Here is a 24141-nt window from a genome sequence, read left to right on the forward strand (position 1 = left end):
AACAGTCTGATCGGTGTTGAAAACAGAAGTGGATTAAAATAGTTGAATAATACATGCTTAACATTTTATGAATTAAAATAGTTGGATACTTCATGAATCAAATGTATAAGTAAAAGGCACACCTGTAAGGTCTGTAACGCAGTTCACAAATCACATCTAAAGTGAGTTTAATAATTTTTTTGACACTTTAGATGTGGCTTAACAAGTGTTGATACTGTTTTTTGACACGTGTCAAATAAGGTGATTTTTGTGAAGAGGAGGTGGCCGATTTAGAAGAAAACAAAAGTTGCACAGTGTTGTAATCGGCCGATGGAGTCCGTCCGATGGGTCAGGAGAATATTCCGCGAAGATGCTGATTAGTCCACTTTGGTACTCGTCCGATAAAGAGTTGCCGATGAAGTCAAGGAAGGAGAAGAGGATCTGGACTCTACGAAAATCTTGATAATTCGGTTGTAATATTTTAAGTAGTTTATCTTTTAGATAGTCTTTTCTTTAGGGTCAAGTAATATTTGCCGTAATCGGCTAGGACTTGATAGCGCTAGGCTATATATATCAGTTGTAAGGGACCGGAAAAAATTGATACAAATCCAATACAACAAACTTTACAATTCCTTTGCATTTTTTCGGCGACTTCACCTTTTCTTTTTTCGACGAGTTCTTTCAAGTTGATCAAGGACACCTCACATTCGAGCGATTTGATTTGCTGGTGAGTTTTCGTTTTACCGAGTATATTTGAGCTTTAGCTACCGGGCGCATCGCTGTGGTTTCGTTCAAATCTATTCAAAAGTTATCGAGTTTATCTAGACTTTGACTTCCGGATGTATAGCTGTCGTCTCGTTTAGATTTATTCACCAATTATTGATATCGGCTAGATTTGTAGATTTTCCTATGCTTTTTTGGCCATTATCATATCTAAAAACATATTAGATCGGCTTTAGGTTTTGGAGTAACACTTTTCTTATCTCAAAAGCCGATTTAGATCTGTTTTTAGTTTCACATCATTTGAGCTACACATTCGTAGTTCAGATCATGTCATACATACACGATCGGTTGTTCAAAGCCGGTTTTGTCGTTTAGTGTATCGGCTGATCCTGCCGATACGCTTGTTTATTACGTACTCGCATTTAATATTTTTTTGTCGTCTATAGTATCGGCAAAGCTTGCCGATACGCCTATTTGAGAGATATTCGGAATCCCAGCCGATACGCTCTCGAATTTGACTTTGTTTTCTCCTTTGTCAATTTCAGGTCAAATTGACTAGCACGATTGGTTGACTTTTCCGTGCTTGGAGAACACTTGCCCTCGGATTCCAGTGTGTTGATTTTTGCGTCAACACTTCTTTTGGCACGCCCGGTGGGACCTGAAAAGCTTCAACATAGTGGAACTTACTGATAAATCTGCAGTTTGCGAAGAAAATCAGATTCCTGTTCCTAAAGATAAGCTCAAAGAAGAACAAAAGAAGGAATATGAAGAGTTGGTGGAGAGATTCAAGCGTGAATGCCTCAAATCATACATCATCAATAGATCTGGTGAGGTGATCAAGAAGTTTGATCTTCTATCTTTCCAGCCATTGACAGAGGCTCAAACGTGAAAGCAAGATGATAGACAAAGTTGGCCAGGCTGTGGCACAAGCCTTCATCAAGAGTGCAACAGTCATGGGCAACACGATGCACAATGCAGTGGTCAAGACTTTTGCTGAAGTCACGTTACCAGGGTGCATGGGTCCTTGCTATATACAACCAGATCAGATGCAATATATTTCCTTGGAGGTGTCTATGGCAGCAGCCCTGTCGGCTCAAAATAGCCAGGCAGGAACAAGCAACAGTCAAACTCCACCCCAGATGACTACTGCAACATTGGCGGGTACGACATATCCTATCTACTCGACCACATCGCCGATTGCTACAACTGTGCAAGGTGTATCTGCATCCGTATTTACTAAAGGATGGGATCCTGCTACTGGGTATGGTATGCATCCGGATTTCTTTTCTACGCCACCCAAGATGCAGTTTAATGCGTCGGCTTCTCAGCCGATAGCCTCTCAGCCTGACCCATCGACCGTTCAGCTGATGGGTGCACAGCAGGATGCATTGGCAACACAGCCAAATGCACAAGGCGCATGGAGGCCACAACAGATGGCACAAGCTAATGCATCGGCGCCACCGCCGATGACCCCACAGCAACGTCTTACTATCCTGCTCCAGCCCCAGTCTCCTTCAAAAGTGTTATTGTCGCAATCTCCGCATCAGAAGGGAATCAACTGGGTATTCCACAATCAAACAACTGGACAGATACGGTATGTCAATGTGCCGTACGTGGATATTGCTGATCAACAATCGGCTAACCCATCAGCTACACAACCGACGATGACTCAGCAGACACCTAATAGGATAACCCAGCAAACACAGCAGATGCAATCGGCTGGACAGCCGATGAACCATGTAGCTCAACAACTTGCGATGATGACTAATGCAGCGAGTACGGTTTTCTCTCAGCAAATGCCAATAGTTGAGCCGCAAATTGATTGGAGCATGAAGATAGCTGAAGTGATGAGGGAGCAGTTTGATTTGAGGTCAAAGCAGCAATCCATTATGTACAAGACTCCCTATCCTACGGCTTATGATCAGATTCCTCTCCCACACAAGTACAAGATGCATGACTTTACGAAGTTCTCAGGGCAGGGAGAAGTTTCTACGATGGAATATGTTAATAGGTTCCTTCTACAGTTGGGAGAAGCGGGCAACTAGGATGCACTCAGAGTCCGTTTGTTCTCCTTGTCTTTGTCTAGATCGGCCTTTGCTTGGTTCACCACTTTGCCAGCAAACTCCATATTATATTAGGCCGATCTAGAGAGACAATTTCATCAGTTCTTCTTCTCTGGGATTATTGAGTTAAAGTTGACCGATTTGACCGGCTTAAGACAAAGAAACGATGAATCGGTTGCTGCTTTTATCCAAAGGTTCAGAGATGTCAAGAACTGATGTTACAGTTTGGTTCTGTCCGATCAGCAGTTGGCCGATGCAGCATTTAATGGACTCTTGCCGCACATTAAAGATAAATATGCATCGCAGGAGTTTGAAAGTATTAGCCAGATTGCGAGTCGGATGACAGGAGAGGCTCGATCCTACAAGTCCAAGAAGCTTTTTCAGAAGAAGATCAACTATGTGGAATATTCTGTTAATGATGAATCTGAAGAGGAGCAAGAAACGGTCGCATCGGCTGAGTGGATACAAAACAGCAAGAAGCCGGTGACGTGTCTGTTTGGAAAGAAAGAGTCTGAGTCGTATGGATTTGACATCACCAAAGCCGACAAGATCTTTGACTTGTTATTGTCAGAAGGATTGATCAAGTTGAAGCCATATCACAAGATTCCATCGGAGGACGAGCTCAAGAATATAAAGTACTGCAAGTGGCACAATGCCACATCGTATGATACAAATGAGTGCAAGGTCTTCCGACAGCAGATTCAGATGGCTTTCGAACAAGGGAGATTGAAGTTTGAGGCTCCCAAGAAGACGATGAAGATCGATGGACATCCTTTCGCTACGAACATGGTTGATGTGGCCAGAGATGAAGGTTCTTCTCAAGCTACGATTCTGACGTCACCATCGGCCAAGAAATCTGGGGCTGTTGATCCTAAAGCGCAGATAGCGGCCGATGAGGTCAAAGGAAAAGGTCCGATGAGGGATGCTGAACGTTCATCGGCACCACGTAGACGTGTAACATCTCAAATGCTGTTGAACAAGTTTCAGCATGATCGTGAAAGGTGGCAGCGTAGAGAAGAAGAGGAGCGACACGAGCAAGATCATTGGAGGTGTCTTTTCTTTGTCTACTGCTGGGAAGAAGGGTTGACATTACCATCGTCATACAATTGTCCCGAATGCAATGGTCAAGGCAGCCGATCATATGAGGGGTCACGTCATGAGCCCTATCGGCATGAGCGCACTCCTGTGCATGATCGGCTAGGAAAAAGGGTATCGGTTCATGATCGACTGGGGGGCAGGACCATGCTACGTGATTCTGCTGGAAGAAGAGTGCCTGGACATGATCGGCTAGAACACATGGCCGATGACAGAGTGCAAGATGATCAGCCGATGTGGAGAGATCCAGAACGTGAGCCCGATCGCACGGATCAATCCCAATGGTGTCCAGGAGGTTTGACCAGGTCTCAGAAGCGACGTATTCAGAGGTTACGCCAGCTGGAGATTATTGAGGAAGAATAAGAACAGAATCTGCACAAGAAAGGGATCAGGTCACAAGTTTGGCGTGCTAAACCCAGAGCCGATAGTGATCAAAATTCTGGATCATCGGCTGCGCCAATTAATATGGTTTTCATAATGCCGAAAGAGTTTATGGTGCCAGATGATGAAGATCATGAACCAGAATTAGAGAAAGCCATGGCACAGTTAAATTTGGAACCATTGCCAGCAACATTGGAGAAGCCAGAAGATGATAAGAGGCAGCATCTTAAGGCACTGTTCCTGGAAGGATTCGTTGATGGCAAGCCTGTTATGAAGATGTTGGTTGATGGAGGTGCAGCCGTGAATATAATGCCCTATGTTATGTTGCGCAAGCTTAGGAAGAATCAGGATGATCTGACGAAGACTGATATGATGCTTAAGGATTTCGAAGGAGTCGTATCTCCTGCTTTAGGGGCATTGTGCGTCAATCTCACAATTGGCAGTAAGACCCTTCTCACTACTTTCTTCGTTATTAATGGCAAAGGTTCATATATTTTACTGTTGGGTCGGGACTGGATACATGCCAATTGTTGCATTCTATCTACTATGCATCAATGTTTGATTCAGTGGGTTGACGATACTGTTGAATTAGTATCGGCCGATTCGTCATTCAGTGTGGCATCGGCTGAAGCCCATATAGTTAGTTATGATCGGATGAATTGTCTTTCTGGTCAATCATGGGAGAAAGATTTCTTTCGGATGGCTGATTATGAAGTCACATCGGTGAACTTAGGAGATTCTTCGGATGAGTCTTGATCAAAGAAGGGTATGGCCGATTGTAGTATCAGCCGGATTTTGTAAATTATAGCCAATACTAGGAAGTATTGCCTTTAGTGCAAAAAATAGGTGAAAGCCGATTTGCAAGTCAGATGCATCGGTTGTAACATGGCCGACATGATATGAGTCACCCTTAGAGCAATAAATCATAAAGACAAGTTTCTGGGTTGAGATTAAGTTGCCTGCCGATTCTGAAGATTACACGAGATGTTTTTACAGTAATCCTAGAGCTTACAGGATTACTTTTATCGCGCGCAGGCGGATTTGATCAATGTTTTCAATTACTTGGTTGTTATCTACTGATGAGCCAGATATCGGCCACAAACTCTTGTGAAGTTGGTATGCTTGACGAGCATGCTTTTGCTTATCTTCCTCGAGTTTGTCAATGGCCGGTGGAATCTGAGAAAGATTGTGATCTGCGATGTCTATTGCTTGGTTTACTCGATTAAGTTCTTGCAGAAGACGATCCCGTTCAGCTTCCAATGCTGCCTTATTTCTCAGAATGCTGGCCTGGGTATCATTCAGAGATTTGATCTCACCAATGGCCGATTCTACTAAAGCTTTGAAGTTATCCCTTTGCTTGATAATTTCTTCCTGCTGAAGACGACCGGCGAGTTGTTTCTGGGCCTTATTGAATTCTGCACGATGACTCTCGACAAAGGCTGCAGGAATTAACGCCTCTTCGATCGATTCTAGAAGCTTGCCCTCCAGTTCTTCTAAAATGGTGCGGATCGGCTGTGCATTCTTGATCAGTTGGCCGATGTCTTGATTTAGGAATTGGAGGGATTCTTGGAGTTTGGCCTTGATTTCATCCGACAATACAACTGAATCGGCTGATGTTACTTCGTCTCCTTCTTCCTGGGGAGTGGCTCCAATTTGAAAAGAAAACAGACTATTGTCTGGAGATTCTTGTGCCTGACAGGGAGATGTGATTAGGATGGCTGATGAAGGCAAAGGGATGATGAAATCGGCCAAGGGGAGGATGCTTACCTGCTTCGGGTGTATTTCTCCTAAATTGGAGCCAGCATGAATGAGGGGTTGCAATGAAGAGATCGGGATTGCGGTGTTTGGCTGGCCAAGTAATTCAGATAGTGCATGGTCGGCAAGCTAAAGGATGATTGTCAGAAATATACAGAATATGTTCATGAGCAAGTTCTGAAATCATACCTGTATCTATGGAGACTCTGCCCTGGATTTTCTGGGAGTTGGAGGTGAATGCTGTGCCTGATGAAAACAAAAGGAAATAATACCAGATTCAGGATCATGGAAAGACTTACATACTTACTGATTAAACAGAAACATAGCTGAATGATGGGTGATGGAGAAGGAGGTGTGCGTTGAGGATCTTCTTCCCCTCCAGATTGATGTTCAGGAATATCTTAATTGTGAAGCAAAATATGATTAGTCATTCAGATAAAGTGAAATCATAAGAGTTCAGATTTTTACCTTCTGAAGAGGAAGAAGGAAAATCAACCAGAACATCTGTTTGATGTGCTGTTACTGCTGAAGATTGGCCTGGAGATTTCTTTTTCTTACGGGTTGTCACCTTGGTATAAGATACCTTACATTTTCTCCCAGTGGCCACATCTGTTAGAGTTGGAGCACCGTAGCCGATATTTGGCTTATCGGCTGGCAGAGCGTATTTGATCGGCTGCCCACTCTTACTAATTGTTGGAGGATTCCGATCATCATCCTGCAAAGAGGATAAGTTAAAGGCTGCAAGCAAGAAGTGCTAAAAGACATTGTGGGGGTTGATTTTGCTTGTACCTCATGCTTGCCTGATTGATAATTGTTGTCTAGAGCGATGCAGTATAAGTTGGCCGATTTGCAGAAGATATGCTCTTGCCATTCAGACCACCATTGGATGAAAGGGGTAGTGGAAAAAGGTGCAATCTGCCAATCGGCTAGAAGTGTCATATCTACGTCAGGTTCCAGGTCTTTCAACCGACTGTAAGAGAGAGAGCTATTGTCAAGGGCTCCTCTAAACTGAACTTTGCTAGCAAAGAAGGGAAAAGAGGGCACGTGGCCAAATCCCAATTGCCTGGCTGCCACTGATGGATTATAAAACTCATAGCTAGGGGTATCTTTGCCAGCTGTAAAGTTAATTGGCAGAATTCTTGGGGAAATTATTTTCTTCATGATCTTGGTGGCTTCTTCATCGGTCTTCCATGAGTCGAGCTGGAACTAGAAGGGGTTTTCATACATGACTTTTTCGTCCTGATATGCGAACCAGATAGTGGAGATTTCTGGGAACCCATTGTAGAAAGACTTGAAAAAGTCAGTAATGCCAAGGGTCTTGGGATCATTGGCAATTATGATAGCTGCTTCACCGAATGATGTGCATCGGCAAGTGATGGTTTCTTCTTCTTCAGAGAAGTTTTCTGATGGGAATTCTATCTCTGACAATTCGACTGTCATAGTTTTGTGCATGTATGAAGCGTCCCCTCATAAGAGAAGACTTAAATGTGATACAATATCAGTCCCATGAGGCTAATAACACATTTATTACATCAGATGGTACATCACCGTACAACACTACACGGTAATGGGCAGTGGAGCGCCACTATCACGAGGATAACAACTAAAACCCACACAACGACATTAACTACGAAGAGGTCATCAGAGTCTTGCACCATACGGAGCTTCCTGCGGGTGACCCTATTAATAGGCAAGGTTGGGTGCAGGACGGAATCTCTACTCAACGTCTTCGGGAACGAAGTCTGGATCTTCCTCTATAAAAATTAAGAATGGGGTGAGTATAAACGTACTCAGCAAGTCCTACCACACCCACGGAGGGGGTATAAACAGAATATAATGCACAGGATAAATCAAGGATAAGGCTAAGGTTTAATTTGCAGAAAACTAATTTTTATGCAGGGGTTTATTTGAAAGAAAGGGGTTTCAAAAGCAATTATCTTGCACTGAGTAACACGTAGGGTTGATCCACATAGAATTCCAGTTTTAAATTGCTATCGGACTCCTAATCCACCGTAGCACTCGGCACAGCTGCCGGACACTTTTCCAAAACAACTCACGTCAACCCATCCATTCCCAGAAAAAAAAACACTAGTTGTGTGACCAAACCGTAACTCGCCCAGTCCCGTGGGCACGGCTATTCAAATAGATTTTAACTCTGCAGAGGTGTGCAACTTTACCCACAAGCGGGGTACCACAGCACGATCACCTTAGTGTCGGTGCATATCCCAACAAAGTCATTACCCACCTTAGCTAGACCTGACTAGCCACCACGGGATCCACCAAGACGCTATTGACCTATCACCGAGGTTTAACCGGGGCATCAGTAACACAGAGCTTATCCCTTCTCCTTGGTCACCAGTTGCTCTCAGCTCTCCTGATGGCTATCAGACTAACTAGTGGGGTTTATGCTAAGTCGTTGCCCATACAACGGTCGAGTGGTTTGCACGATAGTGGAGTTAGGCATGATGACACATCAAATCGGTCCTTAATTGTGACAAGATGGATATCTCCCAACCTTGCTCAACCACACAGGTACGAGCACACCATTCGGCAATTCATACAGAAGTGCCATCCATCCTGTCTAAACTCATCTTTCGAAAATTACACATTTTCCCTTCCCACACACTCACACATTTTCCTTTTATAAAACAAGTTGTACCGTGTTCGAGGTCCTAAGCGTTCTAGCAGCGATTAACATCCAAATAGAATAAATCATATTCAGACATTAATCTAGGTGGTCAAGGAATGGTTATAACAAATCAAGGTTTGGCTATCCAACCATGTTTTCAGCAGTCAAAACATATGCAGTTTTATAAAACAGGCCAATAGATTGTGTTTATAAAAACTAGGACAAAACATGCATCAAAGGGCGGGATTGAACTTGCCGTTCTCAAAGCCTTCCGGGAAGTCTTGATCGAGATACTGTCCTTCGGGTTCGGGGTCGCGGTACTGGTCCTCGTTCACTTGCTCGCAGTACTGCTCATCGATGGGTTCTCCCTCGTTCACACCGTGATCTACGACGCACACAAGCAAGCACACAATCAACAAAAAGAAATAAAAATTTTGTCACTGAGCTCGAATCGGAAACAATTAAGATATATGAATAGGAGTAATATTTTTGGGCGGTTCTCTAATGGCACGGCCAAAACTGTATTAGGAATGGCGTGGTAAAGTTTCGGGGTGATTGGAGGATTTTTGGCGCATGAAATGACGAGTTAAAGGGGGGTTCGGGGTTAAACCGGGGTTTAGGGGTTTGTTTGTAATTAGTTTTGAGAATGAAGGGACTTGATTATAATATTGGAAAATGTCAGGGTTGCTTTTGAAAAGTGCCAGGATCTACTTGTAAATATTTTCTATTCAATGGGGGACCTATTCTTGAAAAGAAATAAAGGAGGGGCTTTTTTTGAAAAAGAACTAGAGAGAGGGGGCTTTAATAGAAAAGGAAGAAGAGCAGGGGGCTAAGGCAAAAATGCCCCCTTTCTTCTTCCTCTCGGCAGGAACAGAGGAGGGGGGAACGGGGCGCCGGCGGCCCTGTGGCCGGCGTCCTGGGCCTCGGCGGCGGTCGGGGAGAGGGAGGGCCAGGGCACCTAGCTCGGCCCTTGGCTTGAGCAGGGAGGCGGCGGGGCGGGCCGGCCACGGGAAGCAGGCGCGGCGGGCGGAGCAGGCTCGCGGCGGCGGCGCTGCTGCGCAGAGGAGGAGGGCGCGCGGCGGTGGAGGTGGTTGTGGAACTGGGGAGCGGCGCGGGGGTCTCTTTATAGGCCGAGTAAGGCGGTGGGTAGAGCGGTGGGGCGGTGGCCGCGGAGGTGTTCGGTCGGCGAGCTTCGCGGGGCGCCTTTAATGGCGTTCGGCCGCTTGCGGGCGTCGCGGAGCGGCGTGCGGGCGGCGAGGCTGGCACAGGACGACAAAACGGCTCGGGAAGGCGCACGTTGGGGAGGGCCGGCAGCTGTGCACGAGCATTGCGGCTCGACGGCGAGGCGGGGCACACGAAGGCGGTGGCGGTACTAGACGACGGGCGGTGCGGCCGCGGGGTGCGCGTGGACGCACAGGGCGCGCGCGCGGCGCGTGAGCAAGCGGCCGTGGCGTGGCATGGGCGTCGCGGCGTGCGTGGCTCGGTGCGCCGAGCGCGGCGTGCGTGGCTCGGTGCGCCGAGCGCGGCGAGCGCGTGCATGCACGCGCGCGTGCGCACGGCCCAGGGGGTGCTCGGCGCGGCTGGGTGCACGGGCCAGAGGGGGGCGTGTGCGCGTGGGCAGGGAAGGCGGGGCGCGCGGGCTGGGCGCGCTCGGTGCGCCGCGCGTGCGGGAGAGAAGCAGGAAGAAGGAGAAGGAAGGAGGAGGGAAAAGAAAAAATAAAAAGGGGAAAAGAAAATGAAGAAAAAAAATGGGGGGAGAGAGAGCACGCCGGCGGGATTCACGGTCGGCGGTCGCGCACGGGCAGCCGAGCGGCGCGGGATAGGACGGTGGTGAGGATAAAGAGGGAGGGGTACAGTCGGCGGCTAAAGGTTTTGCAAATCGACGAGTGGTTTAGAGGGTGACTTGTTATGGATTGAAAAACGCGGGCGTTACAATGTACATGTGCAGCCACAACTGAATAAACCACCAGGGGCCTCCCAAGTTGGTGACCGGCTGGTTCATTCTGAGTCTGGATGATACTTGATGAAGCAGGTGGTAAACTGACCCTAGAAGATGTTTGCCGAGAGGGACAGGATTGCCAGTAGCCAGATTTTCTACCAGCTTGAGATTATTGTTTGTTGGACCAACTGCTTTGCCACAAAAGATGAATTTCTCAAGCCACATGTTGAGAAAAGCAGTATGCTCTCTAACAGATACTGATCCAGTCTTCATGTTCTTGCCGATATATCCTTTCTACCCGCCAATGCTTTTGGTTTCAATCTTGAAAGATGTTTTTTCTAGCAAACAAAAAGGTCTATCGGCAGCATGAATGTTCAGGCCAGTGAGCATCACAACATCAATCAGGGTTGGTGTCATTGGTCCATGGTTAAACATGAATGCGTTGAGGGCATCAGACCAGAAGTAAGAGGCCGATATGAGCATCGGCTCGTTCCTAATCATCTCCGATAAAGATAGGTTCAGGCATTGGCTAATATCGTACTGTTCCCAATTGGTCCTTTGGGAACTCGCTATTCTGCAGAACCAATTTCTCCATCCGGGAGTAACATTCGGCCAAGATCTGAAGGTTGGAGTCCAATCTAGGTTCATGTTGGAGGACTTAAGAGGGATCCTGCTAGTTTCCAGGTTAATTATACTAGTTGGATCTGGATCTCCCATGGGACCTAAGCAAATCATGCCGGATTGGTTTTCTAGTGGGATGATTGCGTTACCCCTAAGATTCTAAAAAATGAAGGCGGAAATAAGAAATGCGACTCAGGAATCGGAAAAAGAATGGGGGGGCAAAGATGCAGATAGAGGAAAAAGACGTACCTCTGGAATATCGGAGATGGAAGCCATTGCCGGAGGGGGAGTTCTTGGATTTGGATCCTTGAAACCCTAGGAAGCTGCAGTGGCGTCGGCAAAGCGAGTGTGTTCTTGAACAGAGAAGGAAGCGGAGGTGCTACAGGAGAAGTGCCAGCGGAAAAGAAGATGGAGATATTTATAACCTTGGCTCGAGGGCAAAATGGGGATTCGATACACCATCTGATTGGGAGATTTAGATGAATTTGAGCGTTGGCAGTAATGATTAACAATAATTTCGGAGCAACAGATCTATTACTCCGAAACTAGGGGGCATGTGTTGCCATCGTTTTTTGACACATGTCAAGGAAGATTATTTTTGTGAAGAGGAGGTGGCCGATTTAGAAGAAAACAAAAGTTGCACAGTGTTGGAATCGGCCGATGGAGTCCGTCCGATGGGCCAGGAGAATATTCTGCGAAGATGCTGATTAGTCCACTCTGGTACTCGGCCGATAAAGAGTTGCTGATGAAGTCAAGGAAGGAGAAGAGGATCCGGACTCTACGAAAATCTTGATGATTCGATTGTAATATTTTAAATATTTTATCTTTTAAATAGTCTTTTCTTTAGGGTCAAGTAATGTTTGCCGTAATCGTCTAGGACTTGATAGCGCTAGGCTATATATATCAATTGTAAGGGACCGGAAAAAATTGATACACATCCAATACAACAAACTTTACAATTCATTTGCACTTTTTCGGCGACTTCGTCTTTTCTCTTCTTTTTTCGACGAGTTCTTTCAAGTTGATCAATGACGCCTCACATTCGAGCGACTTGATTTGCTGGTGAGTTTTCGTTTTATCGAGTATATTTGAGCTTTAGCTACCGGGCGCATCGCTGTGGCTTCGTTCAAATCTATTCAAAAATTATCGAGTTTATCTAAGCTTTGACTTCCGGGCGTATCGCTGTCGTCTCGTCTAGATTTATTCACCAATTATTGATATCGGCTAGATTTGTAGGTTTGCCTATGCTTTTTGGCCATTATCAAATCTAAAAACATATTAGATCGGTTTTAGGTTTTGGAGTAACACTTTTGTTATCTCAAAATCGGGTTTAGATCTGTTTTTAGCTTCACATCATCTGAGCTATACATTCGTAGTTCAGATCTTGTCATACATACACGATCGGCTGTTCAAAGTCGATTTTTGTCGTTTAGTGTATCGGCCGATCCTGCCGATACGTTTGTTTATTATGTACTCGCATTTAATATTTTTTGTCGTCTATAGTATCGGCAAAGCTTGCCGATACGCCCATCTGAGAGATATTCGGAATCCCAGCCGATACGCTCTCGAATTTGACTTTGTTTTCTCACTTGTTAATTTCAGGTTAAATTGAGTGGCACGCTTGGTTACCAAAAAAACTGGCACGCTTGGTTAACTTTTTCGTGCTTGGTGAACACTTTGATTTCAGTGTGTTGATTTTTGCGTCAACAATAAGTCGGGATGTAATCTGAATAAATTTTGGGATATAATCTGATTTAACTTTCTAGTGCTGAACTGCTGATCAAGTCAGTTGTATAACTCAGCCAGTTTCCCGGTCTGCCTCTCGAGTCTCGACCAGGTGCTCATCATCTTTAATTCTTTATTATCAAATTGTTCCTACGCGGAATTTCTAAACCCACACCCGCCGACATTCTGGGCCCACGTGGCAGCGAGCGGGCCGGCTGTCCGGCAGAATCAAAGCTCACCTCGCCGCCGCCGTGCTCGCCGGATTCCAATTTCCAGCCGGAAGCCGCTATGGCCGACCGCTTCTTCCCCAACGACATGCCCGGGTACGTCGAGGAAGAAGCCGCGCCCGCTCCGGCCGCCGAACTCTCATCCTCGTCCTCGCTCCACACACTCCTATCCCTCCCCTACCCCGTCCTCGCCGCCCGCTTCCTCCACGCCGCGCTCCAACTCAAGCAGAAGGCAACATATTACGTGCCGACGCTCCCTAGATTGCATGCTGCCGCGCGCTCGCCGGCTCGTGTGGTGACGATTTTTGTCGTTATCTGCCGTCTCAGGTTGTGCACGAGAGTTGGGAGATGCGGCAGCGAGCGGCGGGGGACTTCACGCTCTACACCGGCGCGCTTGGCACTGCGCTCCTGCTCTTCAGGGCCTATTCGGTCACCGGAGACCGCGCCGACCTCGCCACCTGCGCCGAGATCGTGGCCGCTTGCGACGCGGCGTCTGCACCTGCGGGCGAGGAGTAAGTGTATGGTCGCGTGTTCACCGCCAGTCCGCCGCTTCATCTGGTTGCTTTGGTGGAGTTGATTTGGGACCCCTGCAGGTTCGTGACGTTCATATGCGGACGGGCTGGGATCTGTGCGCTCGGTGCGGTGGTGGCGAAGCACGCCGGAGACGTGGCCACCGTCGCGCGTTACCTGAACTCGTTTAAGCAGGTAACTGGGTGCGACGGGATGAATGCTGATTGTGAGTTGCGACACTGGATTCTCTAGATCAATTGATGTTTGATGTTCCTCTTGTTCAACCTTGGCAAACTCGCTCGCTTTGACTCGGAGGATGAGGGTGCTACAGCTGTAGATTCACCTCTGATGAAAATTAGTATAGCATAATGCATTACTTCATTATTAGTGATTAATGGTGGCCATACCCTGTTCAAACTGCAGATTGGGATCTCTTTTGATGTGCTATATTATGCTTACTATCCTTTGCCCCCTTTGTCCTTTGAAACATAACTTATCTGTGTAGAATGTTAAATGAAACACATTCAATTTTCCGTTTTTGATGTATGAAATGGCAATTTCACCAGTTGATTGTAGACCTAAATGTAATGGTTGCCCTTCTAGATTGAGTTAACTTGTATAGGAATTACCTGCAAATTATACTTCACTCAGAATCTATGCAAACACAGCTACAATGCTTCTTAGGACAAGTATTTTATTGCCATATACAGCAGCATTTCCTACTATAAAAAGTACAAGCAAGTCAGCGACCCACCATAAGATCATATGAAGAGAAGCCATGAGAAAAGAAGTATTTATGTTCTTTTACCTTCTCATAGAACTGGTATTTAGTGCAATCTGAGTGCAGCTATGTATTTAGAATATATTGTAGCAGGCTTCTCAGCTTTTGATTAATAAATTTGACAGGTTATCTATCAAATATTGCATTTTTAAGCACATCAGATGTTTCTCCACCATGCTGTCAATAACTTAATTCTCCTGAAACAGATCAAAATTTCTAGTAAATTCCCTGATGAGCTCTTATATGGAAAAACTGGATATTTGTGGGCCTGCTCCTTCCTAAACAAACACCTTGGTGAAAACACGATACAGCCAACCACCACAGTAAGTATGCATTTCAATCATAACTACCTTAGTTAAACATTCTTCATATTCATTGGAGCTGATTAGTAATTCACCAAACTGAAATTTTACAGGACATGGTTGTGAGAGAGATTATCAAAGATGGTAGAAGGTTGTCTACAAAAAGCTGCCCATTGATGTATGAATGGTATGGTGAAAAATATTGGGGTGCTGCTCATGGTCTTGCAGGGATTATGCATGTTTTGCTAGACATGGACTTGACAGAAAATGACAAGGAATACGTGAAGGGAACTTTGCGATACATGATTCAGAACCGCTTGCCTAGTGGGAATTACCCTTGCACCGAAGGTGATAATTATGATTGCCTTGTGCACTGGTGCCATGGCGCTCCTGGTGTTTCCCTCACCTTAGCAAAGGCTTCTCAGGTTTCCTTTTTAATCTTAAATGAGCTTAAGCCTTTATTGTGTGCTGCTGCTTTTTATTCTTTGCGATATGGAGCTTTGATAGTAGGGTCAGTTGGATCCATGCCACTACAACTTCTTGAAATTGGATTTCATGTTGAAATCCATGCCATTGAGTGGCATGATTTTGAACATGAAACCCAATTTCACGGAGTTGTGGTGGCATGAATCGAATTTTCCCTTTGATAGTAAAAGCACTGTGTTCTCAGGTGTTCCCAGAAGAGCGATTTTTGGAGGCAGCGGCAGATGCAGCTGAGGTCGTTTGGAATCGGGGGCTTCTCAAAAGAGTTGGGATATGTCATGGAATAAGTGGGAATGCCTACACATTTCTGTCACTTTACCGCCTTACGAAGAAAAAGGAGTACCTCTACCGTGCTAAAGCTTTTGCTTGTTTTCTCCTTGACCGAGCTATCAAGCTAATTGCAGAAGGCATCATGCACGGTGGTGATGAGCCATATTCGCTATTTGAAGGACAAGCTGGAATGGCATATCTGTTTCTAGACATGATTAACCCCCTTGAATCTGGGTTTCCAGCTTATGAACTTTGAACTGCACATGCTCAGTTATTCAATGCCCTAACGCATCAGTTTACATGTATGTCAAATTATATTTGTAGAAACTGCAAACCAAAGGTATGTTGTTGTTGTAAACTGCAAACCAAAGGGTGAAGTAACCCAAGGTATGCGTTTGTGGGTAGACCTGTTTGGTGTTTTGCATCAAATCCTAATTCTGTCGTCCTCTTGTGACGGCTCTATCTGTTGCATGGAGAAGACTTTTATTTCTGCTGCAACAAGAACCGGGATGCCGACAGCTTCACATTGGTAACTCATCACTGAACTCTGGAAGGGTGCAATTGCTGAAGACTAGCAGAGTGCTTATCTGTATGTGTTCTCTAAACCCTGATGTCATGATTCCGATTCTTTGTTTTAACTACTTCGCTGCACTCTGTTTCGGTCCACTTGACCGCTGACAGTGGACATACTTCACTGAAACAGTGAAACTTAAATGTTACCACCTTATCCAATTTCGTTCCCTGGCTGCTACTCTGAAGAAGAAGCAGAGTTCTGGTGATGTGAAAGAACAGCTCCTGAGATTCAACATGTGCCCACGTTTGAACGTGCGTGCATGGGACTCAAAAAGAATAAGCTTTAAGATCCTCGAGACTGTATATATATACTAATGAAATAAAAACTGCAATATTTCATATTTCTCCAAAGTGCACAGCTGGAGCAAATATCCTTTCTCATATATGGAAAGAAAGAATATAAGACCCATGGATACCCCCCTAAGCTCCCTCTTCATTTTTGAGATGAAACAATGAAGAAGAAGAGGGGAGGAAGAAGAAGAGAAGGGGAGAAAGAAAAAGAAAGCAGACATGAGCCCCCTCTATATTTTTTAACTAGATTCGCCACTGCTTTTTGGCTGGCTTCTTCCGGGGGAGTCGCTTTCGTACGAGTTTAAGCAAAGCATGGTGGTTTGGACTAATCAATCCGCGAGTACGAGCGGAAAATATCAGAAAGCTCCCGGGTCCACATCATGAAGGCAGGTTGCCCCCGTTCCATTGCCATGAGAATTATCGTCAGAAGCTTCGCCTCGCCTGAATTTGCCGAACACTGACGGCAGAACAGTTTGATAGACACCATTCTTTTTCTTTTTTTTTAATACTAGATGGTTTGGCCTGGCCACAATTCTTGAATAGTGGTTGTTAGCACTAGTACAAGGTTGGCAGCTGGAGGGTGGCGTGGAACAAGTCAAACAACCGGCATATGCCGTACGGTCGCGACCAGGCGATCACGAGTTCGGTCGCGCCAACTAGAAGTCTAAAACTTATCACCGAATGGTCAAGTTAAAATTTGGTAAATGGTGGCAAAATTTGATCAGATGTGCCAAATTTTAGTTGGACGTAAACCAAACAATGTGTCTTGATAGGTTTGAACTCGTCTCACGGGTTACCACACCGGATGGCGCCTTCTCAACGAATGATTTGCAGCAGTTACGCTAGGTACGAGCACCAAAGGATCCGCAGAAACAGACGCTGTCATCTATTCGTTCAATCCTTTTTTTTTTGGATAAAGGATAAAAATCCGGCTTCATCTACCGAAGTAGAATCAGAACAATTATTACATCGTTCAACTCAAACCACCAAGAACAAGTTGTAAAGCACTACGGCTTACAAGTAGATTGACAAACAAAAAAATGTAAAACACGATCAAACTGGGCCAATCCATCTACTAGATAACCAGCTACTCGTTCAATCCTAGCATGCAAAAATCGCATGTCCCCCAGAGGAGAAGCCAAAATTTAAAAAAAAATGACATCACACATCACCAGTGGCTCTGAAGTCTAAACAAACTCTAAGCTAGCGAGTGGCAAGTAGCAAGTGCACTTAATTTTAACCTGTCAGCGGCAGCTCATGCGAACGGCGCCCCTTGCCTTCCCCCGCTACAATGCGGAGACCGGATCGAGGTGGCTCATCACGTACACAAAGCCAAGGTCGATCGCGTACGTGCACATGGCGGCAGCGGCCAAGGCGCAGCAAGCCGCGAGCTCCATGGTTGTCGCTCCTCCCGCGTCTCCAAGTCCGACGACGATGCCGCCGCTGGCTCGGAAGCCGCTGCACCTGCTCCTGCTCTCCCTCTCGCTGCCCGCCCTCCTCCTGCTGCTCTCCCTCGTCTTCCTCCTCTCGCACACCACCTTTAGCTTCCTCATCTGCCCTCTCCTCCCACTGCCGCCTTCGCGGCGCAATGCGACGACGACCACCAGGGTAGTGGTAGCAGCGACAGCCTTGGTGCCTCCATGGACAGGACCATGCAAGCCTTCCATGCCTCGACGCCGCCGCCCCCTTCAGTGCGCAATGCGACGGTCACCACCAGTAGCAGTGGTGCCAGCCTTGGTGTCTCCACGGACAAGACCGTGCAAGTGCAAGCTTTCCATGCCTCGGTGGCTGCGGCACCGCCGCCGCCGTTGCCGGCTGCTCCTGCTTCAGCTCTTACGATCAGCCGCAACAGCAAGAAGGTGTCCGCGAAGAGGAACAAGAGCCTCCTCAAGCTACTGCTAAGGAGCACACCGCAGACGCGGCGGTTCGCGGCGCGCGCGGACGAGCTCTTCGCGGCGCCGTGCGCGGACCGCTTCTTCATGACGTGGCTCTCCCCGCTCGCGCAGTTCGGCCGCCGCGAGCTCCTCGTCCTGGAGAGCCTCTTCAGGTGGCACCGCGGCGCCTGCCTCCTGGTCGCCTCCGACACCATGGACTCCGCGGGCGGCAGGGACAGGCTGAGGCCGTTCCTCGACCGCGGCCTCCGCGTCGCCGCCGCCTCGCCGGACTTCACCTACCTCCTGAACGGCACCCCCGCCGAGGCGTGGCTGGGCGCGGTGCAGCGCGGCGGCGTCAGCCCCGGGAGCGTCCCGCTCGGGCAGAACCTCTCCAACCTCCTCCGCCTCGCGCTGCTCTACAGGTACGGCGGCGTCTACCTCGACGCCGACGTCGTCGTCCTCAGGCCCTTCTCCGGCCTTCGCAACGCCATCGGCGCGCAGGCCGTGGACGAGGCCACGGGCGACTGGAGGCGGCTGAACAACGCCGTGATGGTGTTCGACAGGGCGCACCCGCTGCTGCGCGAGTTCATCGCCGAGTTCGCCGCCGCGTTCGACGGGAGCAAGTGGGGCCACAACGGGCCGTACCTAGTGTCCCGGGTGGCGGCGAGGCTGCGCCACCGGGGCCCTGGGCTCAACTTGACGGTGCTGCCGCCGCGGGCCTTCTACCCCGTGCACTGGAGCAAGATTGGCGGCTTGTTCGTTGCACCCAAGGACAGGAAAGGTGAGAGGTGGGTGAAGGCCAAGGTGGAGAACATCAGAGGCGAGAGCTTTGGCATTCACCTATGGAACAGGGAGAGCAGGAGGCTGGAAATGGAGGAGGGCAGTGTCATTGGCAGGTTGATTTCAGACAGCTGCCTGTTCTGCAATTCTTCCATGTTTGTAAAGCAGGAGTAGCTGCAGGAGATTATGTACGTTTTCAGCTGCAGCAGATAGATGAATTGAGAGGTTGGTATTTGTGAGATGATGTGTATCTTATTTGCAGGCAATGAACTTGTAAGTATCAGAAACTATCTTAATTGAAGCTCTTTCAGAGAAATGGCAGCTAGCTTAATTGTTGGTGTTCTGATTGAAGTATTGAACTATACCGACAGGAACAGTGGGAATATTGATTGTCAGGAAATGGAATGACAAACCTGAAGAAATACATTCACTCTGAAGGAGTATAAAAGAATGGGATTTGTAGAAAGATTTTTTTAGCAAGTATATTCTTTTGTGGATGTCTGGAAGATACACCAGTCGTATAACAATATGAGGAAACTTTTAGACTAACAACATAATCAATCTACTGTCACCTCTATGCCTACTAAAGTACCAATGCCTTCTGTATCCTCGAAGTCGGTCATAGTTCACTGCAGCCTGATCATTTTTGAAACTGATGTTTGAATCCAGCAGAGATGAAAGCAGGATGAGGCTGGCTTGTCATTGAAACATGGAGCTATAGACTTCTTGTTGATACCGTACCGATATCAGCCGAGAGGTACAGACTTCTTGTTACTAGGTATTAGATGCTGTGTATCCTCAAGCTCAATTTCACCTCCTCTCCATTCGTCCCCACTTTCAAACATCATTTCAATCTGCTCCAGTGTTTTCCCTTTTGTTTCTGGCACACAAAAGTACACAAACAGGACAGAGACAACTGATATTGCAGCAAAGACGAAGAACATTCCTGCCACTGATATAGCACGGGCCATAGAAAGGAACGACATGGAAACCAAACCACTGCTCACTCTACCACCCACTTGACCAAGCGCTGATCCCTGAGCTCGTAATCTCAAAGGAAATACCTCTGATGACAAGACCCAACATATTGGTCCTATGCCAATTGAAAAGAACGCCACATTCCCACACACTGCAAAAATTGCTAGATCGATCCCAATACGTGGAGACATAAGCCCCGCAGCATGCTTTTGCAATGTAAGTGCCACTCCCAGGAGAAACAAGCATATAGTCATGCCAATTGTGCTGACATAAAGAAGTGGCTTCCGGCCAACTTTATCAATGAGGAAAATTGCAACCAAGATGAACACTGTCTTGGTGAAACCCACAGCGACGGTCGCAGCAAGAAGCTCCTGATCAGACTTGATCCCAGCATCCTTGAAAATTGTTGGGCTGTAATAGACAGTAGCATCAATTCCAGTAATCTGTTGGAATAATTGGATACCACAGCCAGCATACAGCATCCGACGAACAGCAGGAGAAGGGTTCAGAAGCTCTCTCCACACTTCCTTCTCCTCAGATTTCGTTGATTTCATAAGACCTGCGGCTTCCTCAATCTCAGCCAGCCGTTCTTCAACTTCAGCTTCAGACTCACTTATTTGTAGCAGCACTGCCCTGGCTTCTGAAACTCTCTTCTCCATCACCAACCACCTAGGGGACTCTGGAATCACGAAAAGTGCAAAGCCAATGAAGACAGATGGAAGGATACCGACACCGAGCATAATCCTCCAATTGATATGCTCAGAAAGGCCCGAAAAGGCATAATTGGAAACATAGCCGAGGAGGATCCCCAAATTGATGCATATCTCAGGAAGGGACGTGAGAGTCCCACGGGCACCAGCAGGGGAGATCTCAGCAATGTACACTCCAGATACCATGGCACCAAAGCCAATGCCTACTCCAGCTAGGAGCCTCCCGATCATAAGCACAGTGAATGATGGAGCAAACGTCATGATGGCGGCGCCTAATTGGAACACAATTGCACCGAGGCCCATTGTCCATTTCCTGCCAATTACATCAGATGTTCGTCCCCCTGATAGGCTTCCCACGAGTGAGACCACGCTCAGACAGCCTACTAGTATTTCTTGCTGAAACTCGGTTATGTGGAGATCTTTCTGCATGTAGATGATGCAGCCACTCATGACACCAACATCTGCAGATAAAAACAGGAAACTCGGATCAGAAAAGTGTTACACAGCAAGAGGAGTGAATTTCTGAGCAGCGTGATTGACTGATTGTCGATACCCATGGCAAGCTCAATCAGCTTTGTTCCAAACGCTGACTTGTACAATCAGAACAGAAAGGTATCAAAATCCAACTCGTAGGACAATAGAACATCAAGGAAAACAGAAAGTTAAGGACCTCAACTCGAGTCATGAGAAAGTTGCCACGAATCTCCAAAAGTTATCCACTATCGTTGCTAGTACTACCGTACAGAATGAAATCAGGAAATTCTCGTGGAAGGCATGAAAAACATTTCCGACAACTTGCAAACTGCTATCACTGTCGGAATCATGCTACGATTCTATTGACGGGGCGCGGGATTTTGTTTCGCAAAGGAAAAGAGGACGGCAACATTTTTGTCCCAAGATCGGATCCCAGGCGCACCGCGTCATTGCAAGCACTCACCGTAGCCGAGGAGGATGGCGTTGAGCGAGGCGAAGACCGCGCAGGCGTACACGAACCGCTCCCTCCTCCTCCTCTCGCTCTCGGGCACCGGCGGCCTTCGCCGCGCGTCCAGCTCCAGGTCCTGCTCCTCGCTCCGATCAAGAACCGCGTACCCGTTCCTGCCGCCATTGGCCGCCGCGCCGGCACCCGCCATCGCCTCGCTCCGTGCCCCCAGCTACCCGGTGGAGCCTCCTCGCCGCGGATTGGTGCTCGGTTCGGAGTTCATCAGCGGCCGGCGCCCCCGAGCTCCCCAAATCCAATGGAGCCCGAGGAAGGGGGGAGATGTCGATGTGGCGCTGTTCTTGCTCCGTTTTCTTTCGCTCCCCTGTTTTGCCTGTTTCTTCGGTAGGTGACGATGGTTTCCATTTCTTATCGAAGAAATCCTCAAGACTACAAATCCTTTTCAAAAAGATCCTTTCCTGTAAAATGCCCTAGATTAGCAGGGATGAAACTACAATTTCGGTTTCTGCTGAGGTTCTTCTTGGCATTTCGGTAGTTTTGTCCGGGTCAAGCACTCGTTTTTGACATGGAAAATTTGTCAGAAGCAGGACTTGGACAGAGCCGTGTTCTGACCTTCTCCCGTCTTCCCCGGCAGGGGTGAGACTATTCCATTGGGTCTAAAAAATTACAAGCCAGATTAGCTTAATGATCTTGGAAAATGAGATGGTTTAGCGGCCTAAAATCCGATGCTGGGTGTGGACAATAAAGATTGTATAGTAGTAGCTTAGGATTTGTGTCAGTTACAAAACGTAACCACTGCTCATACCTTTTTGGCTGGCTTCTTCCGGGGGAGTCGCTTTCGTACGAGTTTAAAGCAAAGCATGGTGGTTTGGACTAATCAATCCGCGAGTACGAGCGGAAAATATCAGAAAGCTCCCGGGTCCGCATCATGAAAGCCGGTGCCCCCGTTCCATTGCCTTGAGAATTCTCGTCAGAAGCTTCGCCTCGCCTGAATTTGCCGAACACTGACGGCAGAACAGTTTGATAAAGACACCACTCTTTTCCTTATTTTTTTTAGGACTGGATGGTTTGGCCTGGCCCCAGTTCTTGAACAGTAGTTGTTAGCACCAGCACAAGGTTGGCAGCTGGAGGGTAAGACAGAGGAGAGTAGCGGCGACGCTCTTGGCGTGGAACAAGTCAAACAACCGGCATATGCCGTACGGTCGCGACCAGGCGATCGCGAGTTCGGTCGCGCGGACTAAAACTTGTCACCGAATGGTCAAGTTAACGTTTGGTAAATTTTAGTCCTCATTTGTGCCACCAAAATAAACTACGGCGGGCAGCCAAGGAGATGGGCACCATGCAAAAATTTGACATCCAACCAAATGGTGGCAAAAATTGGTCAGATGTGCCAAATTTTAGTTGGACGTAAACCAAACAATGTGTCTTGATAGGCTTAAACTCACGTCTCACAGGTTACCACACCGGACGGCGCCTTCTCAACGAATGACTTGCAGCAGGTACGCTAGGTACCAGCACCAAAGGATCCGCAGAAACAGACGCTGTCATCTATTCGTTCAATCCTAGCATGCAAAAATCGCATGCCCCCAGAGGAGAAGCCAAAATAAAAAAAAATGATTGCAATTCGTAGAATCGTTGTCCATGCAAATTGCAAAAGAGGAGGAAGAAGAAGCGCAGAGGTAAGTGTGGATGAAGGCTGAAGAATGGATGGCTGACCGTAGCCGAGGAGGATGCCGTTGAGCGACGCGAAGAGCGCGCAGCCGAAGGCGTAGCACTGGCCCCGCCGGCGCCGCTGGCTCTGCGCCTCGGCGCGGTGCAGCCACTCCGCCTCGTCCAGCTCCTCCCCCTCCTCGCCGACCTCCATCCTCCTGTACTCCCGCTTCGTCGTCGCCGTCCCCGGCCTCATCTTCACCGACTCCATCCGCCGTGTCTGCGCGCGAGAGACACAGAGGATGGAGTGTCAAGAGCTACCGCCGGTAGCTAGCTACTGTGTTGTGAGGCCGAGACCTGCATGTGATCTTCCTCAGATCTAATGCCAGGGCTCCAAATGCACGCCTGGCTCTAGCGTTCGCCTGCTCCGTTTCATCGCAAAAAGAATGGTTACTCGAGGACATGTCGAGCTTATTTTAGAGTCGCCTCCACGTTCACGGCAGGCCTTCTTTTTTTTTTCCTTACTCTATGCTGCAAGTGGCACGGGTACAGCTCCCAAGTTGCCATCAGATGTGCCGGTCTCAAAGTAAGGTTTCAGAAGTTCAGATCCGTTTGACTGCCCTTGACGAGGACGGTTTGAGTTTTAGCCTTGTTTAGTTGCACCCAAAATTCCAAAACTTTACAAAATTTCCCATCACATTGAATCTTTGAACGCATGCATGAAATATTAAATGTAGCTAAACTAGATAACTAATTACATAGTTTGACTATAATTTGCGAGACGAATTTTTTGAGCCTACTTAACTCATGGTGGGACAATAATTACTAAATACAAACGAAAATACTACAGTACTTTACACCCAAA

The 24141-nt window shown here is 47.4% G+C and overlaps 2 protein-coding genes and 1 pseudogene across 4 annotated transcripts; 2 read left to right on the forward strand and 1 right to left on the reverse strand.

Moving 5' to 3' along the window:
• The first annotated feature begins 13082 nt into the window (after nucleotides 1-13082).
• Nucleotides 13083-16020, forward strand: LOC120682715 (lanC-like protein GCL2). Of its 2 annotated transcripts, none has more exons than XM_039964713.1 (6): nucleotides 13083-13369; nucleotides 13465-13649; nucleotides 13731-13842; nucleotides 14635-14751; nucleotides 14844-15155; nucleotides 15401-15869. In XM_039964713.1, exons 1-6 carry the CDS (start codon nucleotides 13199-13201, stop codon nucleotides 15737-15739), a joined length of 1236 nt encoding a protein of 411 aa, XP_039820647.1. In that variant the 5' UTR covers nucleotides 13083-13198; the 3' UTR covers nucleotides 15740-15869. The 2 variants fall into 2 exon arrangements, with proteins under 2 accessions (XP_039820647.1, XP_039820646.1); XM_039964712.1 differs by having other exon boundaries at nucleotides 13086-13381; nucleotides 15401-16020.
• Nucleotides 16021-17582: 1562 nt separating this feature from the next.
• Nucleotides 17583-19317, forward strand: LOC120681520 (annotated as a pseudogene).
• A 54-nt stretch (nucleotides 19318-19371) lies between these two features.
• Nucleotides 19372-23772, reverse strand: LOC120681519 (probable polyol transporter 4). Of its 2 annotated transcripts, XM_039963035.1 has the most exons (3): nucleotides 23634-23772; nucleotides 23343-23556; nucleotides 19439-21150 (listed from the first exon to the last, which is right to left on the reverse strand). In XM_039963035.1, exons 1-3 carry the CDS (start codon nucleotides 23637-23639, stop codon nucleotides 19748-19750), a joined length of 1623 nt encoding a protein of 540 aa, XP_039818969.1. In that variant the 5' UTR covers nucleotides 23640-23772; the 3' UTR covers nucleotides 19439-19747. The 2 variants fall into 2 exon arrangements, with proteins under 2 accessions (XP_039818970.1, XP_039818969.1); XM_039963036.1 differs by lacking the exons at nucleotides 23343-23556; nucleotides 23634-23772 and adding an exon at nucleotides 21627-22492 and having other exon boundaries at nucleotides 19372-21150.
• Nucleotides 23773-24141: the final 369 nt, after the last annotated feature.

This window comes from Panicum virgatum, chromosome 7N (genome assembly GCF_016808335.1).
Source record: "Panicum virgatum strain AP13 chromosome 7N, P.virgatum_v5, whole genome shotgun sequence".
Classification (NCBI taxonomy): Eukaryota; Viridiplantae; Streptophyta; class Magnoliopsida; order Poales; family Poaceae; genus Panicum; species Panicum virgatum.

Coding starts and splice junctions, on each gene's coding strand:
- LOC120681519 (XM_039963035.1), bottom strand. Junction 21,151..23,342: donor CGGCATCCTCCTCGGCTACG/GTCAGCCATCCA, acceptor TTTTATCTGCAG/ATGTTGGTGTCATGAGTGGC.
- LOC120682715 (XM_039964712.1), top strand. CDS start 13,199: ATGGCCGACCGCTTCTTCCCCAACGACATGCCCGGGTACGTCGAGGAA. Junction 13,382..13,464: donor AGCAGAAGGCAACATATTAC/GTGCCGACGCTC, acceptor CTGCCGTCTCAG/GTTGTGCACGAGAGTTGGGA. Junction 13,650..13,730: donor TCTGCACCTGCGGGCGAGGA/GTAAGTGTATGG, acceptor GGACCCCTGCAG/GTTCGTGACGTTCATATGCG.